Source organism: Amphiprion ocellaris, chromosome 7, assembly GCF_022539595.1.
Source record: "Amphiprion ocellaris isolate individual 3 ecotype Okinawa chromosome 7, ASM2253959v1, whole genome shotgun sequence".
NCBI lineage: Eukaryota > Metazoa > Chordata > Actinopteri > Pomacentridae > Amphiprion > Amphiprion ocellaris.
This window is the reverse complement of record NC_072772.1, coordinates 21,467,936-21,480,836: the sequence shown is the minus strand read 5'-3', so window position 1 is coordinate 21,480,836 and position 12,901 is coordinate 21,467,936. Positions and strand designations below refer to the sequence as shown.

At 41.9% G+C, this 12,901-nt stretch overlaps 1 protein-coding gene across 2 annotated transcripts in view; it reads left to right on the top strand.

Moving 5' to 3' along the window:
* The window catches only part of lrrc75a (leucine rich repeat containing 75A), a 74,913-nt gene extending 62,598 nt beyond the window's left edge, over positions 1-12,315 (top strand). For both annotated transcript variants that reach the window (XM_023261388.3, XM_055012392.1), the window contains exons 4-5: positions 8,588-8,861; positions 10,676-12,315. In XM_023261388.3, the coding sequence (XP_023117156.2) occupies positions 8,588-8,861; positions 10,676-11,299 (898 nt within the window). In that variant the 3' untranslated portion in view covers positions 11,300-12,315. The remainder of the gene's footprint in view (positions 1-8,587; positions 8,862-10,675) is intronic.
* The last annotated feature ends 586 nt before the right edge of the window (positions 12,316-12,901 follow it).

Genomic DNA, 12,901 nt, shown 5'->3' with positions numbered 1-12,901 from the left:
AGGGATGAAGGTGAAATACAGTTTAAGCCCCATGGTGATGTGCTGAAAACGAGCCAAGACGAAAGTGGCATTTGCCGATATGCAAAATGAAATTCAGGCAGTGACGACGTCCCTGTATCTTTATACTGACTACATTTCTGGGGAAAAGTGGAGGAGTAGCTTGTGACTCACAAGATATTATTATGTGAATGTGATAATCAGAAGTACGACAGGACACCAGACTATCAGCCTGGGAGCACTGGGCCTGCTGGGTTACAAATAGATTTCTGGAAAATTTTCATCCAACTTTGCTCTCATTATAATAATATACACAACCAGTCAAAAGTTTTAGAATGCCCCATTTTTCCATTTTTTTCATTGAAATTCAAGTAGTTCAAGTCCAGTGAATATCTTGAAATGATACAAAGGTAAGTGGTGAACTGCCAGAGGTTAAAAAAAAAAGGTAAAGTTACCCAAAAGTGAAAAATAATGTACATTTCAGAATTATATAAAAAGGCCTTTTTCAGGGAACCAGAAATGGATTAACAACTTTAAGCTGTTCTGCAGCAATGGAGGTTGATCAAGCCTTGAAAGCTGGTGCTACCAAATCTACAGGTGTCCCAACTTTTCTAGATTACTTACAACTCCCTCTGTCTGCATAAAAGTAGTGTTGGAACACACCATGGCACCATACCCTCCAGAGCATAACTTGAACAGCATTGTACTGCAGAAAGTAGTGTGTTGATATAAAAATAGTGAGGAAAAGACAATTAACAATAGAAGAGAGACAGACCATCATAACACTTAAAAATGTAGGTCTTTCCTACAGAGTAATTGTGAAGAAAGTCAAGATGTCAGTGAATCCAGTTTTCTTCACCATCAAAAGGCTCAGAAACTGGAGGAAACTGTCAGGAGGAGGTCTGGAAGACCCAAAGCCACAACAGAATCAGAAGACAAGTTTCTGAGAGTCAACAGCTTGGTGATAGAAGCTCACAGGACAACAGCTTCAATCACGGTTTAATAGTGGTCGTAGTAAGAAGTCTCAGTTTCAACTGTGAGGAGAAGACTTAGAGTTGTAGCAAGAGAGTCATTGCTAAGACGTCAGAATAAGAAAAAGAGGCCTCCCTGGTCCATGAAACACCACCAATGGACTACTGAAGATTGGAAGAAGCTATTATGGACTGATGAATCAAAATTTTAGATCTTTGGTTCCATCCTGAAGTTGCCTGTTTAGACTGGTATGGACCTGTTGAAGTATGACCAGATCAGTATGCTCAGTCCACTTTCAGAGTTGGGGTTCATCTGTACACAGTGGCATGGAAAGCATGAATTGGCCGTTTAGTTTTAAGCAACAATGTGCCGAGGGGTCTGCTCTACTTGGATAAACAAAATGTATGTCACATGGACCCTCGCAGACACACGGATGCAGTAAACATTATTGTGTTTTCAGTGTTTGCATAATATGAGTACCTTTACTTTTGATACATTATGTTATACTAGTTGTACACAACCAGTCAAAAGTTTGGACACACCTTCTCATTCGATGCTTTTTATTTATTTGTATTATTTTCTACATTGTAAAATAATACTGAAGATTAACACTTTTTTGTTTACAACATAATTCCATATGTATTCTTTTATAGTTTTGATGTCTTCATTATTAATCTAGAATGTATAAAATAATTAAATAAAAACCATTGAATGAGAAGGTATGTCCAAACTTTTGACTGGTAGTGTAGTTCTGCAGTTTTACCTAAAATACTCTCAACACTTTACTTTGAATTTCTTGTACCAGTGTGGTTTTGACGGTATATCATGTGATTGAGTGTAAAAAGTCACAGTTTCTAAAGGAATATCCCTGCAGTGACAGTTCCAGCCATCGCTCCCGACCTCTCTCTGGTTGCTGTCCAGACAGGGGTGGAGGACCTCAATAGGAAGCGTGGGATTCTGGTCGGACGCCAAACACATCATGAGCTCTCTCAGCCTCTCATATGCTTTTTATTTGCTCGCTAGAAGTCCAGCTTATTTTGTTTATTGCTTTAAAGTGAGCAGGGCAGAGTGGTGCTGGAAGCTCTGCTGGCTGGTGACAGAGGGAGGACTGGGGAACCATGGGAAAGCAGTCCAGATACATTTCTTCATGCTGAGGACAACAGACAAAAGGCAGAGACTGCAGATGGTCCTCAGGTTGAGATGTGTATAATTTTACTTGTCTGGAATGATTTAAAGCCAACTGTGTGTCTGTTTCCTGTTGAGTGCAGGGAAACACTTTGTCCAGACAGAAGAAGCTGAGCTGGGAGAGGGGAGGAGCAGCCGAGCATGGGAGGAGAATATGGACTGTAACGATTAGATCAGTGGTCTCCAACCACGTGTAATGGAGAGCCGAGGGCATCGCTGCACCGGCTGTGTTAACTAATTAGCACACTTACACTCAGGAAGAAGGAATGGGCTGCTGCGTAGAGTGTGGGAAGTGGTTTGTAACCACTTACCCAGACAGTGAGGAGCAGCCTCATCAGCCTCAAGGTGCTTTTTTCCCCCACTTCATTTGCATGTACATGCAAGAAATGACTTTATAAGTAAATACAAGGTATTGGAAGAAACGGATGGAAACAGATTGTTAGATCACGACAGACTCCTTATGAAACCCTCCATCTACATACTGTGCAAGTAGCTACAGGTGGTCAGTGTTTGTCTTATTGTCTATAAATGGCTCGAATAGAGCAATCAGTCAATAAAACTTCACTTTCGTTGCACCTTTGTACAGCTTAGTGCTTGTGATTTACAGGTGACAAACAAGCTGATAATAGGATATTTGAACACTGAGTTCTGAATCAATGTGTTCACCAGATAGGACAGAAATACAACAGTCTGGCCTGCTATAAAATCAAACATTAGGTTTCCTGTGTCAGAAAGAGAAATGGCTACAGTTACATCATGTTTTTGAGATGATACAGAGCAGAGTTCGTGGCGTTCCCCATATGAGCCCTAAAGTTTAACATTTCAAAGTCGAAAATGAAACCTGCTGACTCAGGTTAAGTCTGAATTTAATTTTGTGGCCAGTTTCTCCCTATGAGCCTTTGAAACTGTGTGTAAAGTTCCAATGTTTCACTGCTATAGCAGGGAAAAGTTTGGCCAAAGCACCGCTATCAATACAATATAGCCTATCTACGAGCATCAAAGTTCAGATTCATTTCAAGATTTTTATTGTTCTTTTGTTTTTTTCAACATATCTACCCTCTGGAGATTACATAGTATGTTTTACAGCAGGTTGCCATAAATTACTGGACTTATTTTACTTTTACTAAACATCCATTTTATATTTATTGTTTCTAGACTTCTTTTTCCCGACCTCCTGCCCTGACCATAAAGTGCTTCAGAAAAAAACTAATGTTTCGTCACAACTGCAGATAAAGTGATCCCAAAAGAAATTCCAGCAACATGTTGAATCCCCCTGAGATCCTCCACTGCATAGTTTTCAGTCCCTTCACAGGGAGGAGTGTCCATAATAGACAAACCCAGAAGTGATGTGGAAGAGGCAGAAACCAGATGAGAGCTGTCCAGACTGCTGACATGTGGTCTGTCACGTCCAGGCCGGAGGCTGAGGAAAGCAGCTGCACTGTGTTTATTAGAGGATATGACATACTGTCAGCAGCTCTTTCTTAATGGTTTCATTTTGTTTGTTAAAGTCTAATGGACAGTTTTCAGAATGAGGTAAAACCATCACACAGTTATAAAACAGCAAACCCATTATGTGACTAGTGGATAAACCGGAGCTCCACAGATTTTGGCAAATAAATGGCGACCATTGTGCGTTATGAGTTTTGATGTTACAGATTCAGGTTAAAGGTCTGTGTGTTTGTTTAAGAGTCTCATTGTTCTCATTTATTGTAACTTTAATGAATGAATTATGGAGTGAAACCTGCTAACCAGTTCAGGCAGTAGTAGGTGGAGTCTACACACCATTTAAAGGGGTTTTAAGTGGCACATACACCAGACACCCCACTCTGTTCAAGTGGTAAAAACGGCGTATGTGCTGACTTCAATCACATGGCCGTTAGAAATGCAGCATGGTTAGTCTTAATGCCATGCTAAATTAATGAACAGGCTGGTGAATAGAACGAATCTACTTAATATACAGCAGAGCAGCCATGTTAAGTTTTCTGGATGATTTTGTCAATAGCTAGTAGCACAGTAAACCCTGATAGCTCTGACAGATACATGCTGTGTTTAGAGTGACTCCTCTGTCTGCTGGCAAGTGTTTTCCTCTGTATTTAACAGATATTCTCCACCCTCACCGCTCTTCATCTCCCCCTTACCAGCTTGTGCTCCTCCTGATTCATGTCACGAAGGGGTGGTGATTCATTTAATGTTATTTTCTTTTTTTTTTTTTTAATGATTTTCTTTCAAAAATGAGGACATTTCTAAATGACCCCAAACTTTTGAACGGTAGAGTACATATACTAAGATGATTCACATCTTATGTCCCTTCAGTGTGAGCTTGTTGTTGTAGGAAGGACAATGATTGAACTCACTTTTCAAAAAAAAAAAAAAAACACTTTCTAATTGTAGCCTCCTAAACTGCTCCTTTCAAAAAATCTTATCTTGGTGCAGAAGAGATATTTTCTACCAAATAAAGTGATGATGAAATTAGTTTCAGACCTAAGTAAGACTCCATTTTCTTTTAATAGGCCCACTGTATCGACACTAAAACACATAAATCTTGTAGTGCTTAAAACATCTCTAAATCAAATAACTAGAGGAGGAGTTAACATGCAGGCTTTATTGAATTGAAACAAAATTTACTTGGACAGGATGTTGGACTGAGGGGTTTGGCAACAGCTGGATAATCAAGAGAAACCGTCTAAAGGTTGATTTCTTTTTATCCTGGGGGAAATTTACATTTCAAATTTAGTCTTATTCAGCTTCCAGCTGCTCCTCTTTTGTTGACTCATTAACATTTGACTTGCTCTAATTATTCTTAATGTTGTCTTTTATTATACTAATTTAGATTTTTATTAACATTCTCATTCTTATCATTTGGCCTCCATACCTCAATGTATCCAGAGTTCAAATATAGGTTTAATGGATGTATGAATGACTAAAGAGGCCCTTCAATTTTTAATCGTCTATAGCACAACACATACAACACAGGTATAGCTGACGTTAAACAACATTCTCATGACTCAGCCTGGAGATACGACCTCTTAGGAACCAGCAGTTTCTATGTGGGTTATGCCCTTTTCTGAGGAAAAGCTTGAGATGCAGAGAAAGAGGAGACATTGCTGTGTCTTCATATACCAGAGGAGGTGTTGAGACCAATTCATGCTGGGTACTTTTAGTGTGAATTTCATCATCTAGCAAAGTCAGAAAGGGTCTGTGTGGACTCCTCTGCATGCATCCACATGCAGCCCAAGATGTGAGACTGTGTGGACCGTCCACACTGCAAACACGCCGACTACACACATGCCAGAAAAACAAATGGTGCTTAAAGCTAATTCCTGTTATGAAGAGAGGCTGTATGAGGAGATTCTTGGCTATCCACACTTTCATTATTCATCATTTAAACAGTTGTATTGGAAGTAGCTGCCATTGGTCTTTGGAGATGCTGTGATTTGTACATGGGCTGCACAGTGGCTTGGTTACAACTTTCACCTTGCAGCTAGAAGATCCCCAGCTTGCATACCTGCCTTCCTGAGATCTTTCTGTATAGAGTTTGCATGTTCTCCATGTGCATCCTCCTACAGTCCATGAGAAACATGCTGAGGTTAGCTGGTGACTCTAAAATGTCTGTAGGTGTGAGTGTGATTGTTTGTCTCTGTATGTATCCCTGAGATAGACTGGTGACCTGTCCAGATGTCTCCTGCCTTCACCCTTAGTCAGCTGGGATAGACTCCATCCCCCCATGACCCTAATGAGGATCAAGTGGTGTGTAAATGATGGATTGATGATTTCTACAGACATGCTTTGATCCGTCCATTCATGTCGATGGAACCCAAACTCGGAAGGAAGATCTAAATTCTCCAGAAATCCTGTGCCATGCTGGCCCTTTATGGTTGACACACCTCAAGAATACTCAGATTGACACGGTGCTACAGGCTGATCTGTACCTAGTTGCTACATCCTGTAAAAGTGCAAAGTCACAGTCATTGAGGAACCTTCACATAACCCATGTGTTTTTCTGTTTGATCTGAGGGTTAGTGAGACAGTCTGCAGTAGACTAACACAGACACTACCAGTCAAAAGTTTGGACACACTTTCTCATTTAATTCTTCCTCATGAAGCTCATCCAGAGAATGCCACGTGTGGGTAGAGCAGTAATGAAAGCAAAGGGTGGCTGTTTTGAAGAATCTAAAATATAAAACATGTTTTGAGTTATTTCACACTTTTTTGTTTACTACATAATTTCATATCTGTTCATTCATAGTTCTGATGCCTTCAGTGAGAATCTACAATGTAAATATTCATGAAAATAAAGAGAAACCATTAAATGAGAAGGTGTGTCCAAACTTTTGACCGGTAGTGTACATATCTGAAAAATACTACATGCATATCTGCTGTCCCCTTTTGAATTCCGCATCAGTCGTACACACACAGTAAACCGGTGTTTCAGGGTTCAGGCGAGGCGTAAAATGTAGCCTAATTCTCAACATCTACACAAAGATAATGCCCAGCAGCAAAGATCAGCACCCTCATCTCATCACCGTCTTAGCTGACATTGTTAGATGGACAGCAGCTAAATCAAACCAAAAATACTCCCCAGTGACAAGAGACTGTCTACAGCCCTTGAGAGAGTGAGTAAAACATTTTTAAAGGGCTAAAATTGAACCACTCACTACTTTGCTTTGGGCTGCTCTGGCCTAGATTCTTTTTTAGTCCCTCTGGTATGTGAGTGGATAAATATATTCAGCTGTTAACTGATAATAATAGTTGAATCTCACAGTCTGCACAGCAGCCACTTGTTTCTCTATAAGCCTCTGTCCAGCTTTGTGCTGATCAGAGCTCAAGGTCTCCACTGCAGCTGATGTTCTGCAGATGTCTAGTCACAGAGGAACAGATTTACCGCCAGCAGACTAATCCTAAGTATCCTACTTTGTGTGTGTCCCTGAACTTTACATTCATGTTATTTGTGGGTGATAACTGGCATGAACTCTCATCTCTAGTGTGCATTACAAATATTGTTTTCAATTTTTAAGCCGTAAAAATTGAACAGTTTTCTTTCTTTATGAACCAGACCCCAGATGAGCCCTTTGTGTTCAGCTCACATAATTCTCTCCCAAATCCAGTCACCCCTTAGGGTTTATTTTTAACTCTGACCATGCAGTTGGAGAGTATAGCTTTAAGTGTTTTGCTGCTCCAGGGCCATTTTTTATTCCCCAAACTTCAGTTTCTTAAGCCCTAAATCCCCTTAGTGTCTCTGCATGTTTGTGTGTGTCCCCAGAGGTCCATTTAGCTGCAGCTACTCTTTCTGTAGTTTCCATTAGTGTCTGAGGTACAGCGCATGCTGGACATTTTATTCCCTCTGTTTGTGCTGTCAGATACTGGAGGTATATCTGCTGGTCAGTGTAACGCTTTAGCAGTTCAGTTTCCACCACTAAAACAAACAAAAGAAAAAAAGGGATTGAAACTTTTATCATTTGCTTTTTTTGTTGTTTACATGGATAATTGTCTCTCAGTTTCATTTTGATTTCTTTACCTTTGGGTTCTTGCTTTGGGTGTAAATTGATCGTTACGATACGTTGAACATTCCTTTAACCTACAAAGCTTCTCATCATTATGACCAAACAATGCACTTATTCTAGTGGTTTACACCATGACCACATACAGATGCACCAGTTGGACCAGCAACAGCACCAGGATGGACAATTCTAAGTCCAGCTGAGCACTGAATACATCGTCTTTGTCACTGACTGGGGGTATAGTTCTAAGTGTAACAGCATCTGTGACCTGATGTTTCCTCACATTTAAATCCACTGAGTTGCACATCACAGCATGAACAACCAGCACCAGAAATTCTTGACAACAAAGAGCCTTATAGAGTGGATATCCACATTGTAGGAGTCTGCCAGCTTGAATTCTATACTGGGTCAGAGTGCAACACTTGGAGGATCAGCTAAAAACTGGGTGCATTAACCAGAACAGGCATAAAAACAAGGAAAGGCTGAAGTTCATTACAGGCAGTCAAACAACCCATTGTTCAGTGCAGTGTGTGCTGAGTTCTTCACTGTGAATAAATTACAGCCAGCAGGATGCAAACATAGATATGGAAACATCCCCACATCGCCACGCTGTCACTTTGAAGAGTGTGAGGTTGCAGGTTTTATGTGATTAGTGGAGGTGGTTAATGTTGCAGTGTGTGTGATGCTATTGTATAGGATTAATATGAGCATCTGTTGGTATGGAATGAGTCATCACTAAAAGGATTAGTGCAGCACAGCAATTCAATATTCAGACAGTTTGAGACAATAAAGTCTTGACATTTATTGGTAAATAGATGAACGGTGAAGTGAATTATGGGCAAACTGAAACTGAAAACCTTTATCAGGTATATAAAGTAATACAAAACAACCAAAGCAAGCAGGCTGTCATCTGTCTGTCTTGTGTCTGTCTCCAGTCTGAAGGCAGTGCTGTCGGCCCCTCCGTCCAGCGGGGCCTTGGATCTTTCCGGCATCCCTCTGACGGCTCGGGACATGGAGCGTCTGTGTGCACACCTGCAGCGCCACGCGTCCACTGTGGTCAGCTTGGAGCTGGGCTTCACCGAGCTGACAGACGAGGCTTTCCTCCTGCTCCTGCCCACGCTGGCTGCGCTCCCACATCTGGAGACTCTGGCACTGAACGGAAACAGGCTGACCAGAGCTGTTCTTAAGGAGCTCACTGATGCCCTGAAGGTCAGAGCGACTCATAGCCTTTACGTATTTTGAAATGTTCGTGTAATATTCATAATATGCTGTAGCGAATGCTTTCTGTCGCAAAGCATGTTATCACTCTGGCTTGATTCGTTATCTGTGTTTAGAAGTATTTTCTTTGCTGTTCACTCATGCCACTCAGGAGATTTTGGATGCCCAGATGTTATACATGTTGGAAATCACTCTCACAAAAGGAGACAGATCCACAGTGGAGCTGAGTTAGAACCTGCTGCATTCCCTTTTAATCCTTGGAACTCCAAGCAGCTTCTGAACATTTTTTGTCACATTTTTACTCACTTTTGGCTCATTTTGCACTACAATATAAAGTCCTGCACCTCTGTGGAAACAACACATCCATGACAAGAAGTGAAGAGAGCTCACAATACCTACTGTAACAAAGTTATGTCATAAATCAACAAAAGCCAAATTTAGGCATTATTTGTTTTTTTGTTTTTTTTGTTTTTTAAATTGAATTTAAAAAATGGATTCAGCGGTACCATTTCTCGGGGCTGCACAGTGGCTTGGTGGTTAGCACCTTTGCTTTGCGGCTGGAGGATCCCCGGTTCATGTCCCTGCATTCCCAGGATCTTTCTGCTTAGAGTTTGCATGTTCTCCCTGTGCATGTGTGGGTTTTGTGTGGGTACTCCAGCTGCCTCTGACAGTCCAAAATTATCCATCCATTATCTATACACCGCTTAATCCTCATTAGGGTCATGTGGGGCTGGAGTCCTGTGATAGACTGGTGACCTGTCCAGTGTGTCTCCTGTCTTCACCCTAAGTCAGTTTGTCCATGACCCTAATGAGGATTAAGTGGAGTATAGATAATGGATGGATGGACTATCATTTCTCAGTGCTCACATGTCTCCTGTGGTGGCTCTTCACACTATAGATGTTATAACTATTACTTGTATTTGTAGTTTGTTTCCATACTAGCCTTTCCTCTGTTCTGTGTAAAACACAGCCTGCAGTTCAGTCGAAAAATCCTTTAACTTTTGTAACATTACTGAGTTGCTCAAGGCTTCTCACTTGCACTGAGGAACACAGATTTGTTTTTCTTTTTATGTACGCTGGTTTGTATAACTTTTGATACATTTTTACACCAGAAATGTAAAATTAAGCAGTTTTGATGTAATAAACTTAAATTTTGTTAATTTTTAGACAGCACTACAAGTAAGACCTAAATCTTTAGGGGCCATTAGCAAGTAGAAAATCTGAAGATTTTTTTCTTTTTTTACAGTTTCCTTGCTCTGATAAATGGTGTAATTTTTTTAAAAGACAATGTGCCTTTCAAACCTGCCAACACTCTGGACAAAATTAAAGTCACCCTTGGTCTTTTTTCACCTGATATTTTTAAGCACAGGAAATGAACTGAGGAACCAAACTAGTTGGAGCTAATCTGTTGTTATTTCCACCACATCTAAAGAACCGTGAAAATTAGGCAAAATCTAATAATAGACTAAAAACGACATAAATTTTGCGCATGAGGAAACAACAACACAGAGTCATAGTGGTGTTTTTTCTACTTATAGCTGATGTTCCTGCAAACATTTCTCCCTCAGCAAACATTATAGGTTTTAGTTCCTCAGTACAGTCTTATACAGAGAGTTATGGCCCACTGGCTGACAGAAACACTGAGGATTATTGTTTGATATCGTGTGGATGAAATTTATTTGTGTGCAAACACTGGTATATCCGGGGAAATCCTCTCGACAGCGATCTCGTTTGTTTGTTGATCTCAGCCATTTCCCTGACATAAGATGCTGATTTTGTTGATATGTGAATATTTTCTGTCTAAGGATCCTGGAAGCTTTCCCAGCGTGACGTGGATCGACCTGGGCAACAATGTGGACATCTTCTCCCTGCCGCAGCCCTTCCTGGTCAGCCTGAGGAAACGCTGCCCCAAGCAGGGCAACCTGCCCACCATACTGGAGTTTGGAGAGAGCCAGGCCAGCGACCCTCCCGAACGGCTGAGGGGACTCGGAGAAGAGGAGGAGACGGACGACACCAACCGGACTGAGAGCATGGGCGAGCTCCGGTCAGAGGTGGAGGAGGAGCTGGACGGTGAGATGGAGATAGAGGAGATGATGGAAGAGCTGCTGGACTTTGACAGGGAGGTGCAGGGGAGGGAGGACGAGGAGGAGAGCATGTGGACGGTGGGGGAGCAGAGGAAGGGAGGGGGGAGGAGGAGGGGGAGGCGAGTGGAGGAGGAAGAGGAGGAGGAGGAGGAGGAGGAGAAGGAGGTGGTGAGGAGAGTGCAGCGGCTGGGAAGGAGGGCGGTGATGGCGGAGGACGATGACGACACGCAGAGCCGCTCCTCCCACCTGTCCTGCTCCAGCCAATCGCAGCACTCCTCTGGAGCCGTGGAGCCAATGAGAGTGGAGGAGGACGACTTGACCGACCAGTCAGACCACTTGACCTGATTGCTGCGCCCCACTCTGCTTGTATTTCCTTTCCTGTGTCCTGTGTGGAAGAAGGCAAGAAAAGACTGAGTGTGCCTTAAGAGGCTGCAGTGCTGCATGTAATCCATAAGAACGGGCCACTCGATACTCTGATTTGTGAGCAGCCGCCACGGCCTTCAGACACTGACAGAGTGACCGCTGAACCCGGCTGACTGTCACCTGAGAAGCCAATCCCCAACAGGACGTGTGTTTGACCATAACTGTCTGTTGTTTCAAGTACAAATAGACTGAGGATGCGTAGAATAGACCGACTAATTATATTACGTGAGGCTTTTATGTACAGAACGTTGATCTTCATTCAGGTCCTTCCTCCTTGTAATCCTGGTAAAACCTACATGTGCCTGTAACACGTCCCGTTACTGGTTAACAGTGTGTGCTGCTGAGAGATGAAATGATGCATCTAAACTAATCAGGGCCCTTCAACCTTCTGAAAAATGTTTTTGCCAAAAACTAGAGGTGGAACTGTATAAAATGTCTCCTCCCACATTAGCTTGCCAGATGGATCAGAAGGGCAGGAATCACAAGTCAAGCCATTTGTGGAAATCGGTTGAGAAATGAACAGATGCACCGTGTTGGAAGAGGTGGAGGTGGAGGAGACATGACACAGCAAAGGCCTGGTGACTGTCAGAAGAGCAGGGTGGCATTTATGTACAGTGGCTAGATGTGATCATCTCGTTGTCATGTGTCCCAAAGCAAAGTGCTGAAATATTTAGTAGCCTTTTTTTCTTATAATCCAGGTCATGTTTCACTCCGCGGTACTGTGCACTAGTACGCATCACATGCTTACAGTGCTGTGTTTAGATATAGGCCGCTGCTATGATCGCATTCACATAAGCTGTCCGCCGGGTTACAGCAAATTATATCCTTATGCAGTATGTAGCTCTCACCCGGCTTGTGCTTTCCCTCCATGTATCACTTAGCGTCCGTGCAAAGCTTTAACAAATAAACTGTATTTTTGGATGTACAGTATATATAAACTATATATTGTTTCATTTGTCCAGGAGCGATTGTTTAGATTAGCTACTTAAAGAGGAATACAACTGAATAAAAGTACTCATATTTATGTTTTTGTGGTGTGGAATTGCAGTTTTAATAACTGCTGAAAGCCGTGTACGAGCTGAACCCGATTATTAATTTGTTGTATTATAGAAATGCCTGAAGTGGAGAGATCTCATTGTCATGGAAAGGAAGACTTTGTCGAGATGCAGAATATCAAGAAGAAAGCTTCACTCTTAAGCAGGCAGAAATTGATAAATGCTAGTATTTTTATTTCCAGACGGTTGCCCTGGGCGATGATACATTCACCTGTTAATGTGTGTGGAATAAAAAATGAAAGCTTTATGTGATGTGCAGAGGCTTTGCAGTCGCATCACAAATTTAAGTGAAGACAGCTGGTTCCATGATGGAGGTACCTTGAGTCACGGACTGTGAGCAATTATGTCAAGAAAATAACAGGAGCTGTGCACAGTAACAATGCCAAATACATGGAATCCACTACACCTGCTTGACTCTGGCTTTGGATTAGGAAAAGCAGAGCTATTGTGTTGTTTTGTGTTGCAAGTA